The sequence below is a fragment of the Rana temporaria genome, chromosome 1, assembly GCF_905171775.1.
Source record: "Rana temporaria chromosome 1, aRanTem1.1, whole genome shotgun sequence".
Taxonomy (NCBI): domain Eukaryota; kingdom Metazoa; phylum Chordata; class Amphibia; order Anura; family Ranidae; genus Rana; species Rana temporaria.
Window position 1 is genome coordinate 3,433,496 of NC_053489.1, and position 22,756 is coordinate 3,456,251.

The following is a 22,756-nucleotide window of genomic DNA, read 5'->3' on the forward strand; positions in this document are numbered from 1 at the left end:
ATCATGGAGGATCAAGGTGCTAAGTTGGGATTTTATTGTGCGGAGGGCTCTATACGTTAGACAGGAGGACCTGTTGGATGTGTCTTGGGAGGGTGTCAGTGGAACATTGAAATCCCTGCCTACAATTAGAGTGCCTGAATGAAAGGCGGTAAGTTAATGAAAGATTTTGGGAAAGAAGATTACTTGTTGCGAGTTTGAGGCATATATGTTTGTGATGGTGATGGGTCTGTCATGAAATGTTCCTTTAATCTAAAGAGATATCTACCCTGGACGTCTCTTTGAGATCTGACTAGGGCAGTGCTTCGAGATCAAGATAGAGACACCTTTAGATTTTGCTGCCTCATTGGGAGCGTGATAAACCGTTGGGAAATGATGGTTATGGAGCTTGAAGATACTATCCGTTCGGAAGTGAGTTTCTTGTATAAGAGCAATATGTGTCTTGGTTTTCTGTAGAGTAAACAGCAACTGTGATCGTGTTCAGGGGTGTTGAATCTGCAAATGTTTAATGAGTATAGTTTAATTTGTATTGGAAGTTGTGTATTCTATTGACTTAAAATGGAAGGGTTGGTGTTGTCCATCATGGTTAAGGGAAGGGGATAGAGGGGGGGCTGAGTCAGGAAAGGGGGGGCAACTATGTGTATTGTAGTTGCAAAGGATATACCGATGAGGGGGAGGAATTCATCCAACTTCCTCAGAGGGGGGTTCAAATCGGAGAGGTACAGAGCGTAGAGGGTATTCACACACATGCCAGAGCACCAGCACCACTATACGCTACTGTGTGGGGGTTGACCAGTACCAAGCTATAAAGAACATCCAAAGATATGTGAGGTGGCCCGCCACCCCAAGTTGTCCTATTTGGTTAAAGAGGAGGTACATCCCCTGGTAGAGATGAGGGAAGGGGGGATATACAGTGCGAAACTAAAATATATCAGGTAAGGGGAGGGGTGAGCTAAAGAAATGCCTGAGCTGATACGGTGCGTGGTACATATTACAGATTTGGTTCAATTACATTCCTGTGGTGTTTGTCTCAATGCTGGAGCACCGGCCGTATATCGGCATTGGGTAGACCAGAATGGGGACAGGGTGTCTAAGCAGTGTTAAAGTCATGGATCATAGAACCATGTTAAAGAGTTCAACATAAACATATAAAAGATGATAAACTTTGAACAAATAATCTAAATAATAAAGAGTAAAGAGTAACCAAGGTTCCTAACATTCCCTATCAAATATTAACGCACAGATTATATACCAACTGAAAAACTCCCTGCTTCAAGAACTGAGAAAGTCTTTGAGCCTGCTTGTCTTGTGTTAACCAATGAGCGGTGATGATCAAGCACCAAAAAGACAAGTGAGAGGACTATCAGGGGTCTCGTGTGGGTTTGGTTCTGCCTCTGATTGAAACAAAACAGTTCTAGAATATTGAAGGGAGGGAGGACTCCGGGTTCATTGCGGATGCACGGAGGCGTGCCGAATTGAAAGGGAGAAAACTCCTGTATGAGGGGAGATGAAATGAAGATACCCTTCTAGTGACGTTGTGGATTACATGTTCCACGCCAACATTTAGTGCAACAGGTGGAGAGAGATATAACTTTAGAGTCATATTATGTCCAGAGGGGTATGAAAATGTCATCTTTCAGAGGAAGATGTATATTTTATCTTTAGTTGTTTCTGCCTATTGTGTGTTCCTTCCAGATAGCAGGTGCGTAAAGTATCCATGTCGGGTATTATGAAAGAAAGTTAGTTCCGGGAACCATGCTGTATGAGGATTCGGAATTGTGGTGTGTCTTTTGCTGCATGCAGGCTGTACGTGTATGTAGGGGAGACGGCATTGAGTATTGTTGTATGCGATCTGGAGGGGTAAGCTGTTCAAGTAGGTAAATTGGAATTGGGCATATTGTTATAGTCCTGCCTTTCCCTTAATGACAGTCAGGGATACGCTTGGCAAATCTGCATGCAACTGTTACCGGATGGAGGGAAAGTGTAAAGCCTCTCATCTGACCCAGACCTCTTCTTATATAAGGATGGCCTTACAGCAGCCATACTGTCAGTGTGTGTCAGAATTGTTAGGGACCTTTGAGTGAATTCTGTGTAAGGAGAAATGTTTTATTTTGTCATTAATATGTTTTTCTGCCTCTGCAGCAGAACATTTTAGCTTGTGGTTCCTTGCCTTGTCCCACTACACAATGTGATATGAAATACAACAAAATGTAGAAGACACAAACAGTCAGACATCAATATGGAAACCTTGGTGCCTCACATAGAAAGGTTTCTATATTGATTTAAAATGGTCAAATTTTCATTAGTAATGTAAAATTGCCCAGCAGGAGGATAGTTTTAATCAGGGATAATAGGCCTAAATGGTATATTCCAACTTTTATCTTATCAGTTGGGATAGGGGGTTTGGTGAATGATGGGCGGTAGTTTAGGTGCACACTGTTCTTGCACTTAGTCTTTCAAATTATCCAGTTGCAAAAGTCAGCTTGAAGAGCAGATTGGCAGTAACACACAAATGTTCTGATTTATGCACTGCCATGGGGGACACATTGATGAAAAACAAAAAAATACATAAAAATAATAATCTTTCCACACAGAATTGTCAGCTGTCCCTAACAACACAGACAATAAAACTGCTGTCCATCGATAGGCCATCCATTCCTCCATCCATTCCTTGTGTACTGCATTAAAGGTTGTTGTGTATTTTTGTGGTGAACCTGGAAATACTTTAGCCAAAAGTTTGTGATTCCCAAACTTTTGGAATCCCAGAGATTCACCACAAATCTATGGTAACTGCTAAACCGCATCCCTATATCTATATTTTATTCAAATTCATGTTATGCATAATAATAATAATAATAATAATAATAATAATAATAATTACAATAATAAACATGACATTCTTGGACATCAAACTTCTCATTTTTACTGTTTCATGTACAATATGTCATAATTATATTTGTATAACCTTCACTTTTTACAGTGCTGATGGATTCTGTGTATTTTAGGTTTGGCCTTTTTTTTCCTACTCTATAAGTAGATTCATATTCCAGTATATCAGTAATAAATAACAGAATTATTCTTTATAAACCTGACACTCTCACAGCCTTCAGCTGAGCCATGAAGTCAGTGTCAGGATCCTGGGCTGCTGTCAGTGATGATGAGGTCGGGAAAATGCAAGAAGTCATTGGAGTCTATCAGAGACTCGGCCATGTTGTCTTCAGATATCCACTTAGAATATTGTGCTTGTTGTCTTTGTGTGTGACCCCCTGCACATCTGACACCCAGAACTCTGCTCACCGCTGTGATATGACTATGAGGAATTATACATTTGAGTACAAGTATTCTCAGGATGGAGACATCATTATAGGAGGGATATTCTCTGTACATTCTGCAGTGTCAGAGTGGAGAGAGAAAGGAAGTCTTATTTATAATCTCATGTGTTCAGCGTAAGTGAAATATGAAGTGTAAAGCTTCCAATCTGATCTACAGAGCTGTGTCTTTAGGAGAGATGTGTGATAATGTGCAGGACTCATTCAGTCTGTTACACAGCATTTATATAAAATCAAAGTATATCCTTCAATGTGTTCATGAAAATCACGTATGGCCCATTCTATTGCCCGTTGTTAATGCTCACATTTATTTATTATGAATAGCTGCCAATGTAACACAATGGATGAAAAAACATGCAGGACCCCTTTTTTAATAAGGAAGCACAGCTTAGAGTTACAATGCAACATCACATTGCACTGCCCATAGAGAAGGTGCTTTGCCATGCATTGTTATGTGTTAAGGTGTGCATTATTACCACAATACACAAGTGTGAATGGGACCTTGAATGAGTTTGGCCCTTAATGACTCCATATTGTTTTTTTGTTCACTTTTGAATAGAGTTTGGAAGGATAAAGAATCCCTGTCAGGTTTTTACTGCTATCTGGGGCTCCATAAGAGAGATTCCCCTCACAGAAATACTATATAATGTTATTTTGGTACCTTAAAATGCATGCCTCGTAAATTGACAACCACGGCTATAACTATTTAAATTCAGGAACGATTGAATTTCATTATATGTTTCATGCAGCAATACACACGGCCACCAATCCCACCATAGATCTGCAGTTGAAATGTGTTATACATTTTGCATAAATAATTTCTGCTTGAATCCTTGTCCTGTAGACCAATGCAAATCTCTCCATTTTCTGCAGGGTCTATGACTTAGAATACAGACATCTCCTGGCTTTTATATTTGCTATTGATGAGATAAACCGCAGTCCAGATATTCTGCCCAACATAACTCTGGGATATCATGTGTATGATTCTTGTGGACATGTGAATAAAGCTATAAAAGACGTTCTACAGATATTGTCTGGACATACAAAGGAAGCTCCAAATTATTCCTGTATGGAGCGGGGTGCCCTGGCTGGTTTCATTGGAGATCTCAATTCTGACACCACTCTCCAAATGGCCCAGCTGCTGAGTCTATATGGTTACACCCAGGTAAGAAAAGATGAATTTCCTATATTATGTAACGTCAGGACAGCGAGTCGTCTTATGGTGAGGTGGGTCAAATAGGTACATATAACCTTGGTGGTAAAGTGTAAGGTTGTTCTAAAAAAAAAAAGGCAGTGCTGTGTAGGGATGGGCCAATGGTCCAGTCCAATCTTTGGCAGTTTGTTGCGCCTACTACGCAGACTTATTCCATTTATCCCCAAAGAAGACGTAGCAGTCGTGGTGGGAACAATCGTGAATTCCAGACTGGACTATGCAAATGCCCTTTACCTCGGGCTCCCAAAGTACCAAATCGCTCGTCTGCAAGTCGTACAGAATACGGCCGCCAGACTGGTGACTGGGAAAAGGACATGGGAATCAATCTCACCTTCGCTGAGAACCCTTCACTGGTTGCCAGTAAAAGACAGAATTGCATTCAAAGCACTCTGCCTGACACATAAGTGCATCCATGGGAAGGCTCCGCAATATCTTTGCGACAAGATAGAACCTCACAATTCTAATCGTGTTCTGCGATCCACTGACCAAAATCTGGTCAAGGTTCCAAAAACCAAATACAAGTCCAAAGGAGAAAGAAGGTTTGCTTTTCAAGGTCCGAGACTATGGAACGCTTTACCAACCAGCATTCGGTTGGAGGAAAACCACCTGACTTTCAGAAGACGGATAAAAACTCTGCTCTTTTGATGTCATGAGACACGAAACATCAAGCGCCCAGAGGCGATTCAGTTCGCATGTGCCGCGCTATATAAGTTTTTCATTCATTCATTCATTCATTCATGACATTTGAAAAATGCCTGAACTTTTGCCCATTCAGCCCCCTGATGATCATTTGTAGAAGTAATATTTCAGGAAGCTAGAAACCACCAAAGTCACCAATATCATTGGCTTACATGACCTATAATCCCTGGCCATGGTCATACTTGGTCAATGCTACAGTATCCCCATCCTTTTCCTGTCAAGTGTACCGGGTCTGTTGGGTTTTTAGTGTTGACAATTTCTCAGGCGGCAGACATCATAAATAAGGATGCATTTACAATGAGGAGCTTTTCTTTTTTAAGTAAAAGACTTGTCAAACATTTGTGTGTCTTTATCTATATGTTACTTTTTTTTTTCAACTAGTAGGAGTGTTATGTCCCTCTTACTCATTCACATAGGGGGGCCCCTTTGTTTTTAAAAGCCTCCCGCCTGCAGACCCCCCACAACCACCGGGCCAGGGTTGTGGAGAGAAGAACTATCTATTGGTAGATCTTGAATCTCACATATAATTGAAAGCGGACTTTTAACACAAGTTTGTTTTGTTATTGAATTATTGTATTATTTTATATTCCATTGAACAGTCGGGGAGATTACTGAGCACATGGTGATGTTATTGATATATTGGAGATGTACAGTATATAGAGTATCAAGCCTTGTAGGTCTGAATCTTATATGTACTCTAGTTGCTGTCAAAGTTGTTTTTGGGGATTAATACAATGTTTGTACACAGTGTGAGGAAGGTATTATAGGATTATAGGATATATATTAGGGCTGTTACTGATCAAAATTTTTCTGTTTGATTAATCGTTTTTTTTTTTTTATCGTTTAATCGACTAATTTCGATTAATTATAACGCACATACAGATCCAACTACTTTTAGCTGATCTCCTTGCAGGCTGATTCCCAGTGCAGCTACCAACAACTGGAAACATGGATAGCAGGATACAAAAAACACACAAAGGCAGCACTCGATGGGAATAACCTTAAAACTTTTAGAGTTGAAAATATGTTTATTGGAAATTTCGACATATCAAACAGAAAAAGGACAATAAACATTAGAAGGCACAGTCCGCATACAGTCACAATAATGATTGGGGGGAAGAGTCAGCCAAGTGGCTATAGCCCACAGCTAGACTCTCACTGATAAGCATAACAATATATATGACAACAACTGTATATAAAATGAACCAATAATAAAAGAAACTATGTGCGGCCGCTAAGGCCTCTTCTTTTTAGCAGAGCTGCGACTGTAAACTACGGTATTGAAACAAAAAAAAAAGGGGGAGGGAAAAAGTAAAAAGGAGGAGGAGAGGAACAAGAATACAGAAAAATTTGAAATGAGAGGAGAAAGAGGAGGGAGAAGGGGGAGAAAGAAGGGAGGTGAAAGAGAGACAGGTAAGGCCGCGTACAGACGAGCATACATGTACGATGAAACCGGTCCGCCGGACCGTTTTCACCATACATGTATGCGCGGGGATTTCTGTATGGTGGCTGTACTCACCATCATACAGAAATCCGCGCGTAAACAATACGCGGGGCGTGTCCGCGCCGTCGCCACGACGATGACGCGGCGACATGGGCGGCCCTGCCAGTTAAATGCTTCCACGCATGCGTCAAAGTCATTCGACGCATGCGAGGGATGGCGGCGCTTGGACATGTATGGTAGGTCTGTACAGATGACCGAACATGTCCGAGCGGGCAGGATTTCAGCGGGTTGTTTTAAAATAAGTCCAGAAATATTTGCCCTCTGGGAAAAGGCCCGGCAGGCAAATGTTTGCTGGAATCCTGCCCGCTCGGGCCTACACACGACCGAACATATCTGCTGAAACTGGTCCGCGGACCAGTTTCAGCAGACATGTTCGGTCGTCTGTACGGGGCCTAAGAGGGGATTCGAGGGGGGGAGTGTGGGCTGCCGACAAGACAATCTGAAAGGAGGGTGAGGGATGGTGTATCTATAGGGAAAGATCCCGAATCAGGGTATCAACCCGTCCCGGGGTATAGAACAATACACTAACGATCATGTTGCGGGTGACAACATGCTCAACAAAGAATCAGAGGAGGAGAAGTGGAGCCAGGTGAGCCAGAGCTGTTTATATTTATCGTAGGTATCATTGTCAAGAGCTAACATCTCCTCCATTCTCATAGTGTCATTCATAATCGAGATCCAATGTGACAAGGGAGGAGTGGTGGTCAACTTCCAGTAGGAAGGTATGAGCTGCCTCGCCGAGGAAAAGCGGAGGAGACTCTGCTTCTGCGATGTAATGGAGCCAGGCAGCACGGAAAGGAGAGCAATTTTGGGAGAGGGAACCAATGATTCATCATAAGTCTTGTTATAACACTCAAATACCTGAGTCCAGAAGGGGTGGATCCTCTCCCATTCCCACCTGACGTGTAGATAGGACCCTGAAGCTGCAGAGCATCACCAGCAGGATGCCGGGGATGACGGAAATATTTTGTGCAACATGGAGGGGACCCTGTACCACCTTAGAGAATCTTGTAGTTATTTTCTTGCGAGTAGCAGGAGATCGTGGACTTATGGGTAAAGTGGAACGAAGTCTGCCAGTCTGAACGTGGGATGTCTTCACCCAAGTCTGCAGACCACATCCTAGTGTAAGACAGGAGTTTGGAGTGTGTGAGTGTCTGGAGGAGACTATATATGGCCGATAGGAGGTGTCTGGGGGTCTCCGAGAGAGAACACAGTCGTTCAAACTCGGTACTAGGACGGTGTATTTGAGAAGAAGAGTGTAGGTGCTTAGTGAGTGTAGAGAGATGTATAGCAGTTAGCCAATCGTGCGTCCCCTCCGGTATCATCGGCGTCCCCAGTGTCGGGTGAACAAACGAGCGCGCCTGAGGCCATGCGGTCCTTCTGAAGGGACCCAACAATGGAACCCCAATACCCTGAGGGAAGAAGGGATTATCAAATAGGGAGGTCAGCGGAGAAGGGTCCGAGGATAGAAGAGAGCACAACCCCCTGTTATACCAAATCCTGAGGGAGGCCAGCGTTAGCGGGGAGGGAGGAGGCATGCGTGTCAAGTCAGACCTATATCCCCATAATAGGGACCTGAGATCTACGTGAGCCAGGTCCTGTTCTATGGCAACAGAGGCTTTCAAGAACGGACGAGGGAACCATTCCATTACTCGCCTTGTAATATGTTTCAAAGTCAGGGAGACCAACTCCACCCTGCAACTTTGAGCGGGTGAGCAAGTTATACTTCACCCTGGGCAACCCACGACTCCATAAGAATCTAATGGCTAGAGAGCGTAGGGAAGTGAAAAAGGATTTGCGGATTACAATGGGAATCATTTGAAGAAGATATAGAAGCTTGGGGAGAGTGTCCATTTTCAGTGTATTGATCCGACCAAACCACGGCAGAGAAGACCCTCCCCATTCCTCCAAGTCCTTTCGGATGCGTGAAAGCAAGGGCACATAATTGAGGGAAAAAAGGTTGGCAAGATTGGACGGGATGATGACCCCAAGATACGAAATCCCCCTTGCTTGCCACTGAAAGGAGAAATTGTTTTTTAGCATGGTCATAGTGGCAGGGGGAAGGGATATGTTGAGGGCCTCAGTCTTGGAAACGTTAAGCTTAAAATTGCTAAATGAGCCAAAACGACGGAATTCCACGAAGAGGGTTGGTAGGGAAAAGAAGGGGTCCTGTACGTATACCAGAAGATCGTCCGCGTAAAGACATAGCTTGTGATGGGCGGAAGGCTTTTGGATCCCATGTATGGAGGTGTTTTGTCTAATGGCACAGGCTAAGTGTTCTATTACGATGACAAAAAGGAGGGGGGATAGGGGGCAGCCCTGCTGGGTACCGTTGAAGATGTCAAAAGATTCAGAAGTAGAGCCATTAACCAAGACCGAGGCCGAGGGATGCGAATAGAGGGACATCACCTTGGAGATAAAGGACGATCCTATCCCCAACTGTTCCAACGAAAGTCGGAGGAATCTCCAATTAACCCGAATGCTTTTTCAGCATCGAATGAGAGGAGGCAGGCCCTCGGGCCCTTGCGCTGAATAAGGGAGATTAAGTGGATTGTCTTGGTGGTGTTGTCCCTGGCCTCTCGGCCTGGTACAAGCCCCACCTGGTCATTATGGATCACACCTGGGAGTAGAGGGGACAGACGGTTGGCCAGAACCTTAGCAAACAATTTTAGGTCCACATTAAGCAGGGATATCGCCTGCAAAGGGAGGGGTCTTTGCCCGGCTTGGGCAAAATGGAGATATTAGCGGATAATAGTGTCTTAGGTGGAGGGAGAGAATCATCCATGGCATTGAATGCTTTAGCTATCAAAGGGGCTAATAATGGAGCAAAGGTTTTATAGAAACGGGGGGTGTACCCATCTGGGCCAGGACACTTGCCTACTTTCAGGTCCTTGATGGCACCTAGAAATTCAAACGAGCCTAAGGGGTTATCCAATTTGGCTACGTCAGAGGCGGCAACATTAAAACTTTTATAGTCTTCAAGTAGGTAACCAAATAAATATTGCACTGGAGATAAAATCGATGTAGCTACATAAACTGTAAAAATGGTGTGAGTAATACCAAACGGTACGACAAGCAGTCATAAAAACATGTAGCTAAGTATGATACTGGTATAAAAATGTGTACAACGATACCACTGCTGAATCCAGATGAGGAGAGGTTAACATCAGTCCGTCGGCATGTAGATGTCCTATGAAGGGAACTATCACAACTCCCAGTGGATGGCTGTAGATTCCCAGGTTGATAGAGGGAAGTGATAGAGGGAAGTGTAACAGCCCTTGCGTGTGGCAGATAGTAAGGTCCTGCCAGCATGGAGATTTGAAGGCACAGCAAAGGAGCCCTTCAGATGGAAACGGCAAGCCCCGCCGGTGTCCGTGACGTTACCGGATCTCCGACGGAACTCCCTGAAGGCCCAGAAGCCGGCGGAGAGGCGAGTACCAATCAAAAGAATTTTAATCGATCAAAAAGATTTTGATCAATCAAAAAAATTAAAGATTAATCGATTAATTAAAAGTTAATTTGCACAGCCCTAATATATATATATATATATACACACAGTTAAAAAAAGTATATCACAGATTTGTTATCTGAAGAAATGAGAGTTCTGGTTGAATAGACAGACCCATAGTGGAAATGTAAACATTGATCTGGTCCATAAAGGATATACAGGTTCAGGAGCTGAGCTGGTAATTGTGTTTATACTCGGTTGTCCACCTCCAGCTAAAGCAAAAAATCAGTCTTGCAGTGGGAGTGTCTGTCCGGTAAACTGATGATCAGTAGACCCCTAGGTGGGATTACAGGAGGAAGAACCCTTAGAGGGGAATTTATCAAAACTGGAGCAGCCAGAATCTGGGTAGTTTTGTATGACAACCAATCAGCTTCCATATTTCATCTTCAAAGTTTAACTAAACAAGCTGAAGATAGAGGCTGATTGGTTGCTCCAGATTCTGACTGCTTCAGTTTTGACAAATCCCCCTTTAATGCCATATTATCAGCCTTCACTGCAGATTCTAATCATTTATGAAATAATACATTTTCTCTTGTATCTTTATCTGGTTGGTCTGGTGAAATAAAAGCACCACAGATCAATCGACACGTTTGTTGCTCTCTGAAAAACATTTAGGGGCAGATCCACAAAGAAAGTACGCCGGCGTATCTACTGATACGCCGGCGTACTTTCAAATTTCCTGCTTCGTATCTTTGTTTTGAATCCTCAAAACAAGATACGACGGCATCTGGGTTAGATCCGACAGGCGTACGTCTTCGTACGCCTTCACATCGTAGATGCAATTCTTCGGCGTCCGCTGGGTGGTGTTCCTGTCGTAATCCGCGTCGAGTATGCAAATTAGCTATTTCCGGCGATCTACGAACGTACGAGCGGACGTCGCATTCTTTTACGTTATTTCCGTTCGGCTTTTTTCGGGGTATAGTTAAATTGGAGGTTCCATCAAAAAAACAATTTTGCTTTAAACTGTAGCTTATGACTAAGAAAGAAAGAAAAAAAAGATATTTTTTTTTTTTACTCATCTGGAAATGCCTGTTGCTATGCGGTCTCACAAAATCTGCCTTTGAAACCACCATGGATTCTGACATCATCTCCCTCTAATGCTCCTGAGAAATGTGTGTCATCATTTCCCAGGATGCAGTGCACTGTCCAATTATCACTCCACATCCAAGACTTCCAGGAAGTAAGTGCCTGTAGGCTTCACAATGCCCACAAGCAAAATGACAACGGTGTAGATATAGTTTTATAAACTATCTTTTTTGAATATCTATGCGGATGAGCGGCGGATTGTAAAATAGTAAGTCACCAGATTTATATTATAAAAATGCAGGATGAAAGGACATACATTTAAAAAATGCTAATTGTGGTTGGAACTCCGCTTTAAAGCTGCTATTTGGTGGCGTACGCAATGTTAAGTATGGCCGTCGTTCCCGCGTCGAATTTGAAAATATTTTTTTTTGTTTGCGTAAGTCATCTGTGAATGGGGCTGGACGTAATTTACGTCCACGTTAAAACAATGACGTCCTTGCGACGTCATTTAGCGCAATGCACGGCGGGAAATTTAGGGACGGCGCATGCACAGTTTGTTCGGCGCTGTGAAACACGCCCCCTACTCGCCGTTTTGAATTACGCGCCGTTATCCCGCGTAAGATACACTACGCCACACAAATTATTTCTGGATTCAAAGATTAGAAAAGTAAGTTACAGCGGCGTAGCGTATCTCACATACAAATGTATGAGAATCTGCCCCTTAAACATTTTCTAAGGTTCTCTTCTGTCCTTTTGGATATTAAGAGTTCCACATTATTTATACAGACTGTTTTCTTTCTTTCTAGATTAGTTATGGAGCCAGAGATACTTTGCTGAGCGATAGAAAAACGTATCCAAACTTTTTCCGGACAGTTCCGGATGATGAGATGCAATATGTGGCCATAGCAAAGTTACTGGAAAGGTTGAAGTGGAACTGGGTCGGGATCCTTACATCTGATGATGAATACGGAGAGAGGGAGATCCGACATCTCAGCAAACATTTATCTGATCATGGAATTTGTATTGAATTCAAGATTCTGGTGTCTAAAGAGAATTATGATACAATTCCTCCAGAGCTGCGGAGCTCAACCACGGAAGTTCTTATTATTTGTGGTTCAGCTAGTCTGATTTATTACAAGTTTTTGAAAAATAATGTCCCTTATTACACAGAGAAAACTTTTATTATACCAGATTCTTGGTCAATGGGTGAAGTGTTTTTTGCTCTCAGTAACTGCAGCTTGGCGTTTACATTCCCCCATCTCTACATAAAGGGAATGCTGGAATATTTTCGTAGTATTTATCCATCCAGCCGCCCAAATGACCCCCTGATAGAGGATATTCTCATATCTCAATATCGATGCTTTTCAAAAAACCAAATGAAAAATTTCCTTATTCCACTCATACATAGACGTCCTCTTAGGAACTGCAGTTTGGGGAATCTTCCACTTTATTTATATTCTCCTGATGAGAAAACATCCTATAGAGTGTATATCTCAGTCTACATTTTGGCTCAAGCATTACATGACATGGATTTCTCTTTTGAAAAAAATAACAAAAAATCTGAAATAAATCCACACACACTAAAGTATAAGGTGATAGTGATGGACGAACATCCAATGTGACGGTTCGCGAACGCTAACCGCAAACTTTCACAAATGTCCGCGAACCGCAAGTTCGTGGTGGGCCCCATTGACTTTAATGGCAGGCGAATTTTAAAAACCTTCAGGTCATATTTGAAGCCACAAAATACTTACTAGCTGTGCACAAATAGTCCCACAACTTGGACACTGACCTACCAGAAGTATTAAGTGAAAAAACGGATACATAAGTAAGTGTCGGCCATTACAAGCCCCATAAATTAGCCGACAGGCATTCACCTGACAGCAAATATATTTATATTTTTTAATTGGTTTGATTATGCCTTGTTTCAGCAAGGTTGGCACAATGCCCTCCTTGAATGATTGGTTTATGAGCTGCGTAATAGCTGGTGCCAGGATATCGGCACAATCTTTCAGCAGTATGGTGGGGATGATATCATTAGGCGCTGTGCTATTTCGCAGCGTACCAATGATATTTTTTGTGGCATCGATGGAGATGGGATTTAGAGTGGATTTAGTTGATTGCGGCGACTTTGAGTGGGTATTGGGTGAATGATTGAGAGGGAGGTTGCAGGAGGTTCTATTTTGCTGAAAACTTTTACAGATTTTTTCAATTTGATTGATGAAATAATCCGATAAATCGTTGCAAAATTCTTGTGAATCAGAATTAGGGGCTTCAAGACAGACTGGATTCATAGTCCGGGTGACTAAGTTGAAGAGTTTGCGGGGGCGATACAGGGCATTAGCGATGATATTGGAAAAATGTTTTTTTTTTGGGCTTTAAAGATTTCTTTATGGTATTTTTTGTGATTACCTTATAAATGGTGTGGTTTTCCTCTGAGGAGCTTCTTTTCCAAGCTGCAACTGTGGTTAGCAAGGAATTCAATGCGATTCTCTATGCGACAACTAGGCCCCAGTATTAGGCCCCAGGCGTGACTCCTCGCAACAGGAGTTTGGGTGATCTATACATCATCTCTGTGTCACATAAAGAAAGGCAATGAGCTACTAAGCATGGAACGCATTACAGCATGCGACCAAGGCTTAGCGTTTAAAATTAGTTCAAGGTCAATATCCCAATACACCACTACATGCAGGTGATTATCAGTAAGGGACCCCAGGCGTCACTCCTAGCAACAGAAGTTTGGGGTTCTCTACATCATATCAACCTTAGCATGTAGAGATGTATTTAGGCCACTAGGGGAGATGCTATGAAAAACATCAACCCCTAGCATAGAAAAGTTAGAGCAAACATGTTCAACAATTAGGACAAGGCCTCTATGTATTTTATACTTCTGTCAAGCACGTAGCTCAGGTGCTTTGAGAATACACGTATACTACACAAGTTGTACTGGCAACTAATATAAAGGTATGAGAGGCAATATAGCTCAGGTACTTTGAGAGTACATATAGTATTTGTATTAACAAGTATTGCATATGAGAGGCAATATAGCTCAGGTACTTTGAGAGTACATATAGTTTTAGTAGTATCAAGTATTAATTGCATATGAGAGGCAATATAGCTCAGGTACTTTGAGAGTACATATAGTATTAGCCCACGGCCACAGGCGTTCACCGGACAGCAAACAACTTTGTATTCTGTGGCTGGTGGTACAATAGGCATTCACCAGATACATAAGTAAGTGTCGGCCATTACTGGCCTCAAAAATTAGCCTACGGCCACAGGTGTTCACCTGACAGCAAACAACTGTGTATTCTGTGGCTGGTGGTACATTAGGCATTCACCAGATACAAAAGTACGTTTGGTGATCTCATCAAATGGTCGCAGAAGTCTGCATTAGTCGCGCATGAGCAGCCAGTGGTGCGGTGAAAAAAAATCAAGCTCCCCAGAACCTGTCCTGCCGCAGAGTTCGCGCAGGTAGTCTTTAACTGCACATTTCTGCTGGAGCCGCCTATCAAGCATATACAAGGTTGAATTCCATCGCGTCGGGCAGTCACAAATAAGACATCTGACGGGCAGGTTGTATTGCCGCTGAATGTCAGCAAGGCGATCCATGGCCGTGTAAGATCTTCTGAAAGATTTTCCTGGCCTGCCGCAAGACGTCCTGAACCCCAGGGTATTTGGCAACAAATCGCTGCACGACCAAGTTCAGGACGTGTGCCATGCATGGCACGTGTATTATTTTGCCCTGTTTCAGCGCGCTCAGCAGATTGGCACCATTGTCGCACACCACTTTATCAACTGTCAAATTGAGCGGTGTTAGCCACTGATCTGCCTGTGAACGCAAAGCTGAAAGGAATGCTTTCATGTGGCTCTTGTCTTCCAGGCACAACAGACACAGCACAGCATGGCAACATCTCACCTGGCATGTCAAATAGGTTCTGGGGATCTTGGGCAGCGCAGTGGAAGAGATGGTAGCATCGGAACATGAGGAGTCAGCGCGGAACATGAGCGCCCTAAACCGCCCCCGCGAACTCTTCAAGATGGTCACCCAGACCATGAATCCAGGATGTCTTGAAGTCCCCAACTCAGACACCCAAGAGTTCTGCAATGAACTATCGGATTTCTTCATCAACAAAATTGAAAGAATCCGGGAAAGCATCATGCAAAACAATACCCCCCTCAACCCCACCGTCAATCAACCACAAAACACCCACAGAAACGCTCTACAATCAACAAAGTTCACTCTGGAACCGATCTCCATCGATACCACAAAAAATATCATTGGTGCTTTGCGGAACAGCACATCGCCCAATGATATCATCCCCACCAAACTGCTGAAGGAATGTGCCGACATCCTGGCACCACCCATCACACAGCTTATAAACCAGTCATTTAAGGAAGGCACAGTGCCATCCCTGTTGAAAGAGGGCACAATCCAGCCCATCTTGAAAAAACCTAACCTGGATCCCAAGGACCCAACTCACCGCCGTCCCATAACAGGCCTAAATGTTCTCTCCAAGATAATGGAGAAAGTAGTGGTACAACAGCTGCAACAGCATCTAGATACCCACAATCTACTGGATCCATTACAATCAGGCTTCCGTCCCGGACACGGGACAGAAACGGCCTTACTTAAAATATGGGACGATGCCCTCGAGGCCGCAGACGAAGGAGAATCTTGTCTCCTGGTTCTGCTGGACCTAAGCGCAGCCTTTGACACGGTAGACCACAAACTGTTACTAATGCGACTAGCCAAGGTAGCAGAAGTCGCAGAAGGTGATTTACCATGGTTTTCTTCCTTTCTTGAAAACCGATCACAAACAGTTAAATTGGGTTGTTTCACGTCGGAAAAGCGCACGGTGTCATGTGGAGTCCCCCAAGGATCCCCCCTGTCACCGGTGCTATTCAACATCTATCTTCGCCCTCTCTTTGATATTATCAGTAGCCAAGAACTACTCTATCACTCTTATGCAGACGATACGCAACTGTATTTTCGCATCTGCAACAAAAAGGATCATCATCTCAGTTTAGAGAAATGTCTCTCTTTGATAGAAAATTGGATGACTAAGAGTTATCTTAAACTCAACAGTTCAAAAACAGAACTCCTTATGTTTCACGCCAGCCGAAAGAGTCAACTGGCAACAACCTGGACACCCCCGCCCATTCTGGGCCAAATCATCACCCCTAGCTCCAAAGTCTCGGGGTCATCTTCGACACCTTCATGACAATGGACGCACAAATAGGGTCAGTAGTCAGCGGAGCGCACCATCTGTTGCGCCTACTACGCAGACTTATTCCATTTATCCCCAAAGAAGACGTAGCAGTCGTGGTGGGAACAATCGTGAATTCCAGACTGGACTATGCTAACGCCCTGTACCTCGGACTCCCAAAGTACCAAATCTCCCGTCTGCAAGTCGTTCAGAATACGGCCGCCAGACTGGTGACTGGGAAAAAAAAATGGGAATCAATCTCACCTTCGTTGAGAACCCTTCACTGGCTGCCAGTAAAAGACAGAATTGCATTTAAAGCACTCTGCCTGACACATAAGTGCATCCATGGGAAGGCTCCGCAATATCTTTGCGACAAGATAGAACCTCACAATTCGAATCGCGTTCTGCGATCCACCTACCAAAATCTGGTCAGGGTACCAAAAACCAAATACAAGTCCAAAGGAGAAAGAAGGTTTGCTTTTCAGGGTCCTAGACTATGGAACGCTTTACCAACCAGCATTCGGTTGGAGGAAAACCACCTGACTTTCAGAAGACGGATCAAAACTCTGCTCTTTTGATGTCATGAGACACGAACAACTAGCGCCCAGAAGCGATTCAGTTCGCATGCGCCGCGCTTTATACGTTTTTTATTCATTCATTCAGTCAGCCGAGGAGGAGAGGGAGGTTGGAGTAGGAAGAGGAGGAGAAGAAGAGGCAGGCCTGCATGCAATCTGTGGCGGTAAAACCAAATCTACATGGGTGCCACGGGTTACATGCTTGACGGCCATCAGAAGGTTCACCCAGTGGGCAGTGAAAGTTATATACCTTCCCTGCCCGTGTTTGCTAGACCACGTGTCTATGGTCAGATGTATCTTGGCACCAAAACTGTGTGCCAGATATACATTCACTTTCCGCTGAACATGGCCATATAGCTATGGGATGCCCTTCTGTGAACATTTTTTCCTTCCTGGGACCTTCCATTGTGGTGTTCCAATGGCCACAAATTTTTGAAAGACCTCCGAGTCCACCAGTTTATATGGCAGTAGTTGGTGGGCTATTAGTTTCGACAAGCCAGCGGTCAACCATTGGGCAAGAGGGTTATCTGGCGTCATCGTTTTTTTACGATCGAACATTTGGGCCACGGAAGCTTGCCTTTTTGCAGAAAAACATAAGGAAGGCATGATGGAAGGTGGAGTGGAGGACAATTGTGAGTATAGAGGAGAAGGAGAAGAGGCTGGACGGTGAGAGCCTGGAGTGTGGCTTTGTGGTTTCTGATGGTGTTTCTCCCACTGGGCTCGGTGATGGGAGGCCAGGTGCCTTCTTAAGGCGGTCGTCCCTATGTGAGTGTTGGGCTTACCACGACTTATGCGCTGACTGCAAAGGCTGCAGATGGCAACACTATTGTCTGCAGTGGACACGTTAAAAAAATCCCACACTGCGGAGCCATGGGCCGGCGTCCTGGGAGCGCCAGATGTGACCGTACATGGTTGATGGCTCGCTCCTGATACATTAGGAGTGTCAGAGAACTATCCGTGGAAGAACTGGCAGCCTGTCCTGCAGCAGAGGCACGGACCAACGAGCGCAGAGCGCATGCGCACGCACGTGCGCGCGGACGCACACTGGCACGTGCACTGCCATGCACAACAGCGCATGCACGGGCAACAACTCTGAGAACTCTGTGTTCTTTATTGCGCGTGCGCCATTGCGCGCGCAATGCAGGCGGGATTCCTGGCGTCAGTACCCTATTTAAAGCTTGCTGCAGCAGTTGCCAACTGCTGCATGATCTTCAGCCCATGGTGTGTTTCCTGAGTTCCTGTTCCTGTTTCCTTGAACTACTGTTGTCGACCCGGCTTGCCTGACCAGACTTCATGCATGAACTCCGGCTTTTCTCTCGGATTATCCTGTGTCTTGTTCCTGCCTGCCTGATCCAGTGTATGGCCTGGGCTTGCCTTCTGACCTGTTCCTGTAACTTCCTCTCTGCTTGCTACCAGTGTATGACTTCCGGCTTGGCTCCTGACTCCGTCCCTGGGTTTCCCTGCTACACAGTGTGGTACTTCTGTGGTACCCCTGCCTGACTGCTTATCCTGGTCTACAGCTGATCTCCAGCATCTACTCAGCAAGTCGCAGCTGGCAACTCCAGCCTCTTTGGGCATAGTACTCCCTGTGTCACCTTCAAGGGACGCTCTGCACTCAGTCACAAGGGAAGTCCTCTCAGCACTTCGGCCTCTGGTTCAGGTACGTGACAAGGAGTCTGGTTTGTCCCTCCTGTGCAATGTAAGTTTGGCCTGCTTCTCCTCCATATCTGCTGGTCCATCTCTCCCTCTGAACTCCCCTCCTCTTCCTCTCTTGTGGGCACCCACGTGACATCTGTAGACACGTCATCATTGACGTCACCTTCCCCATCACTAACAATAGAGATCTCGGAGTAGGCAGCAACAGCGGGCACCAACCTCCTTGGGCTGATCTGAGTACTGTCGTCAGACTGCTGAGTGCCGGCTGTTGCTACCTCCTCTTCCTAATCCAATGCCAAGAATGGCTGTGCATCCGAAAATGTCTTCTAATGGATCGGAAAATCATTCCTCTGACTCAAGCGGAGGGTATATGGTGGTGGTGGTGATGGTGGTGGTGTTGGTGGCGAGCCACTCAACCAAGTCTGGTGCGTCCTTTGACGTAATCGAATGAGCATTGTTCCACTTCCCACTTTGGCAAAAGTCTCTAGAGAAGCGCAGTATATGTGGAAGTAGGTATATAACAAAATCTGTCGATTTGGGGGGCCACTGTTCTTTTTTACCAGTTATGAAACTTTTTTTCAGGAAATTTTGTTAATGTGTGTAGCAGAGGAAACGCAGCGAACGAGGCAAAAATTCTGCAGTAACCAAATACACCGCCAGTCACAATGCTGCACAATACAAATCAACTATAATATGCTTTCTATATTCGAAAGTATATTATAAGTGTATATTACACCTATATACTGCAGAGCAAGTAGCACACCTATACCAGTGCTTGAAAGGACTTTTGTGGACCTGTTAGGTGACGATTTGTGTCACTACAGTATGTCCCTGCTCAAAACAGCAACCTGTCCCTACACTGACAAAAAGTATATGAATGTATTACACACCTATATACTGCAGAGCAAGTAGCACACCTATACCAGTGCTTGAAAGGACTTTTGTGGACCTTTTAGATAGTTATTTGATTGAATACAGCCTGTCCCTGCTCCAAACACCAACCTGTCCCTACACTGACAAAAAGCAGAATGTAAGATGGCCGCCAGATCAGGTCTATTGATAAGGTAGGGGGTATGTTCATGTACTGAAATGTCTTGATTGGCTGTCCTGCACCACCTGATGGATGTGTCATAGGTCAAAGTTCTTACCCATGTAACATTGCGGACCGCCGAAAAAACATCGCCAGATGTCCGCCGGTTTGGCGGATCGCAAACACGCAAAGTTGGCTGCAATATGACCGCCGGGCGAACCTGCACGCCATCTCTATAAGGTGAGAGCGTCCAATGAAAGTTTACTTGTATCTTTTTATACTCAGTGGGCCAGATTCAGGTAGATCCGAGCAATATTTGCGTGGGCAAAGAGCAAATATTTTTCTCTGCGCCCACAAATATTGCGTTTTGCCCGCGATTCACGGAGCAGTTGCTCCGTAAATTGCGCGGGCGATATGCTAAACAGCCGGGTGTAAGGCTGCCTAATGTAAATGATCCCGCCGGGGGCGGGAATCATTTAAATTAGGCGCGCTCCCGCGCCGAGCGGACAGCGCATGCTCCGTCGGGAAACTTTCCCGACGTGCATTGCGGCAAATGACGTCGCAAGGACGTCATTTGCTTCTAAGTGAACGTGAATGGCGTTCAGCGCCATTCACGAATCACTTACGTAAACGACGTGAAATTCAAATTTCACGAGCGGGAAGGGTGGCTATACTTTAGCATTGGCTGCGCCTACTATGAGTAGGAGCAGCCTTATGCTAAAGTCGCCGTACGGAAACTCCGTACCTTGCGTGCTCAGGGCCCGCGCAACTTTTGTGAATCGGTGGTAGTATGCAATTTGCATACTATACACAGATCACAATGGCTGCGCCACCTAGCGGCCAACGCAAGAATGCAGCCAAAGATATGAAGGCATAAGGAGGCTTATGCCTGTCATATCTTAGGCTGCAGTCGGTGTAACGAGGTTCCTGAATCAGGAGCACTCGTTACACCGGAGCAAGTAAGCACTTGCACCGCGCAATCTATGGTTGCGCGGGCGCAAGTGCTTCTTGAATCTGGCCCAGTCAGTTCAGTACTGGAACACAATGTGTCCAGACAAAAATTACACCCAGTTTAGGTTCATGTTTATTTATTTTTTCTTATCAGTATCCTACATCCCCCTCCCCCTAATGGAAGAAAACAAAGGGTTCTCTCTATTCCCTTCACCCCTCTCCCCCTAGAGTTCCCATATTATCCCTGTATAACCTATCCCTCCCATTTCCCCACCTCCCACCTTTCCTATTTCCTATTTCCACTTTCCAACTCCTTTTTTAACCACTTAACGCCCGCCGCACGACTATTTACGTCCGAAAAATGGCACGGATAGGCAGAAGGGCGTATATATACGTCCTTGCCTTTCCGCGGGTCGGGGGTCCGATCGGGACCCCCCGATGCGTGTGGCGGGCGGATTCCCGCGGGGAGCGATCCGGGACGACGGTGCTGCTATTCGTTTCTAGCCGCCCCCTCGCGATCGCTCCCCGGAGCTTCCCCGTGCTTCACTGTGGCGGCGTATCGATCAAGTGATCCCTTTTATAGGGAGACTCGATCGATGATGTCAGTCCTACAGCCACACCCCCTACAGTTGTAAACACACACTAAGTGAACCCTAACTCCTACAGCGCCCCCTGTGGTTAACTCCCAACCTGCAACTGTCATTTTCACAATAAACAATGCAATTTAAATGCATTTTTTGCTGTGAAAATGACAACGGTCCCAAAAATGTGTCAAAATTGTCCGAAGAGTCCGCCATAATGTCGCAGTCATGAAAAAAAAACGCTGACCGCCACCAATAGTAGTAAAAAAAAAAAGAAAATTAATAAAATTGCAAAAAAACTATCCCCTATTTTGTAAACGCTATAAATTTTGCGCAAACCAATCGATAAACACTTATTGCGATTTTTTTTACCAAAAATAGGTAGAAGAATACGTATCGGCCTAAACTGAGGGAAAAAAATGCTTTTTTATATGTTTTTGGGGGATATTTATTATAGCAAAAAGTAAAAAATATTGCATTTTTTTCAAAATTGTCGCTCTATTTTTGTTTATAGCGCAAAAAATAAAAACCGCAGAGGTGATCAAATACCACCAAAAGAAAGCTCTATTTGTGGGGAAAAAAGGACGCCAATTTTGTTTGGGAGCCACGTCCCACGACCGCGCAATTGTCTGTTAAAGTGACGCAGTGCCGAATTGTAAAAACGCCTTTGGGCATTTAGCAGCATATTGGTCCGGGGCTTAAGTGGTTAACAAGCCAAAAACTGCAAAAAAAAAAAAAAGAACCCCCAAGTGCTTCCTCCTTCACCTCCCATACCTGTGTAAGTGGGGGGGCTAGGGGAGGCAACAAGAGCAGTTGTAAAAGGGGGGGGAAAGGAAGTAAAGGGAGACAGAAAAAACAAAACAAAAAAAAAAAGAAAGAAAGGAAGCCCCCCATTTTTTCCCTCCCCCATGGACATTTTACCTAAAATTCCTGAAGCTCTATGGGCCATATTCACGTAGAATTGCGGCGGCGTAACGTATCTTAGATACGTTACACCGTCGCAATTTTTCATCGCAAGTGCCTGATTCACCAAGCACTTGCGTGAAAAATTACGCTGGCGGCCTCCGGCGTAAGCTCGAGTAATTCAAAGGGGCGTGTGCCATTTAAATTAGGCGCGCTCCGGCGCCGGACCTACTGCGCATGCTCCGTTTCGAAATTCCCGCTGTGCTTTGCACGAAGTGACGTAATTTTTTCGAACGGCGGCGTGCGTAGCGTTCTTCCGTATTCCCGGACGTCTTACGCAAGAAGGAACATTTTTTACATTTCGACGCGGGAACAATGGCCATACTTTATACAGCACATACGTGGGCTGTGTAAAGTTAGGGCACCTAAAACGACGACTAACTTTGCGACGGGAAACTAGACTAGCAGCGACGTAGCGAACGCGAAAAACCGTTGTGGATCGCCGTAACTACTAATTTGCATACCCGACGCTGGTTTACGACGCAAACTCCCCCCAGCGGCGGCCGCGGTATTG

At 44.8% G+C, this 22,756-nt stretch overlaps 1 protein-coding gene across 1 annotated transcript in view; it reads left to right on the plus strand.

Annotated features, from left to right (window-relative positions):
- Window positions 1–372: 372 nt before the first annotated feature.
- The window catches only part of LOC120925111 (vomeronasal type-2 receptor 26-like), a 38,071-nt gene continuing 15,687 nt past the window's right edge, over window positions 373–22,756 (plus strand). The window contains exons 1-3 of the mRNA XM_040335985.1: window positions 373–408; window positions 4,171–4,491; window positions 12,083–12,868. Of these exons, the coding sequence (XP_040191919.1) occupies window positions 373–408; window positions 4,171–4,491; window positions 12,083–12,868 (1,143 nt within the window). The remainder of the gene's footprint in view (window positions 409–4,170; window positions 4,492–12,082; window positions 12,869–22,756) is intronic.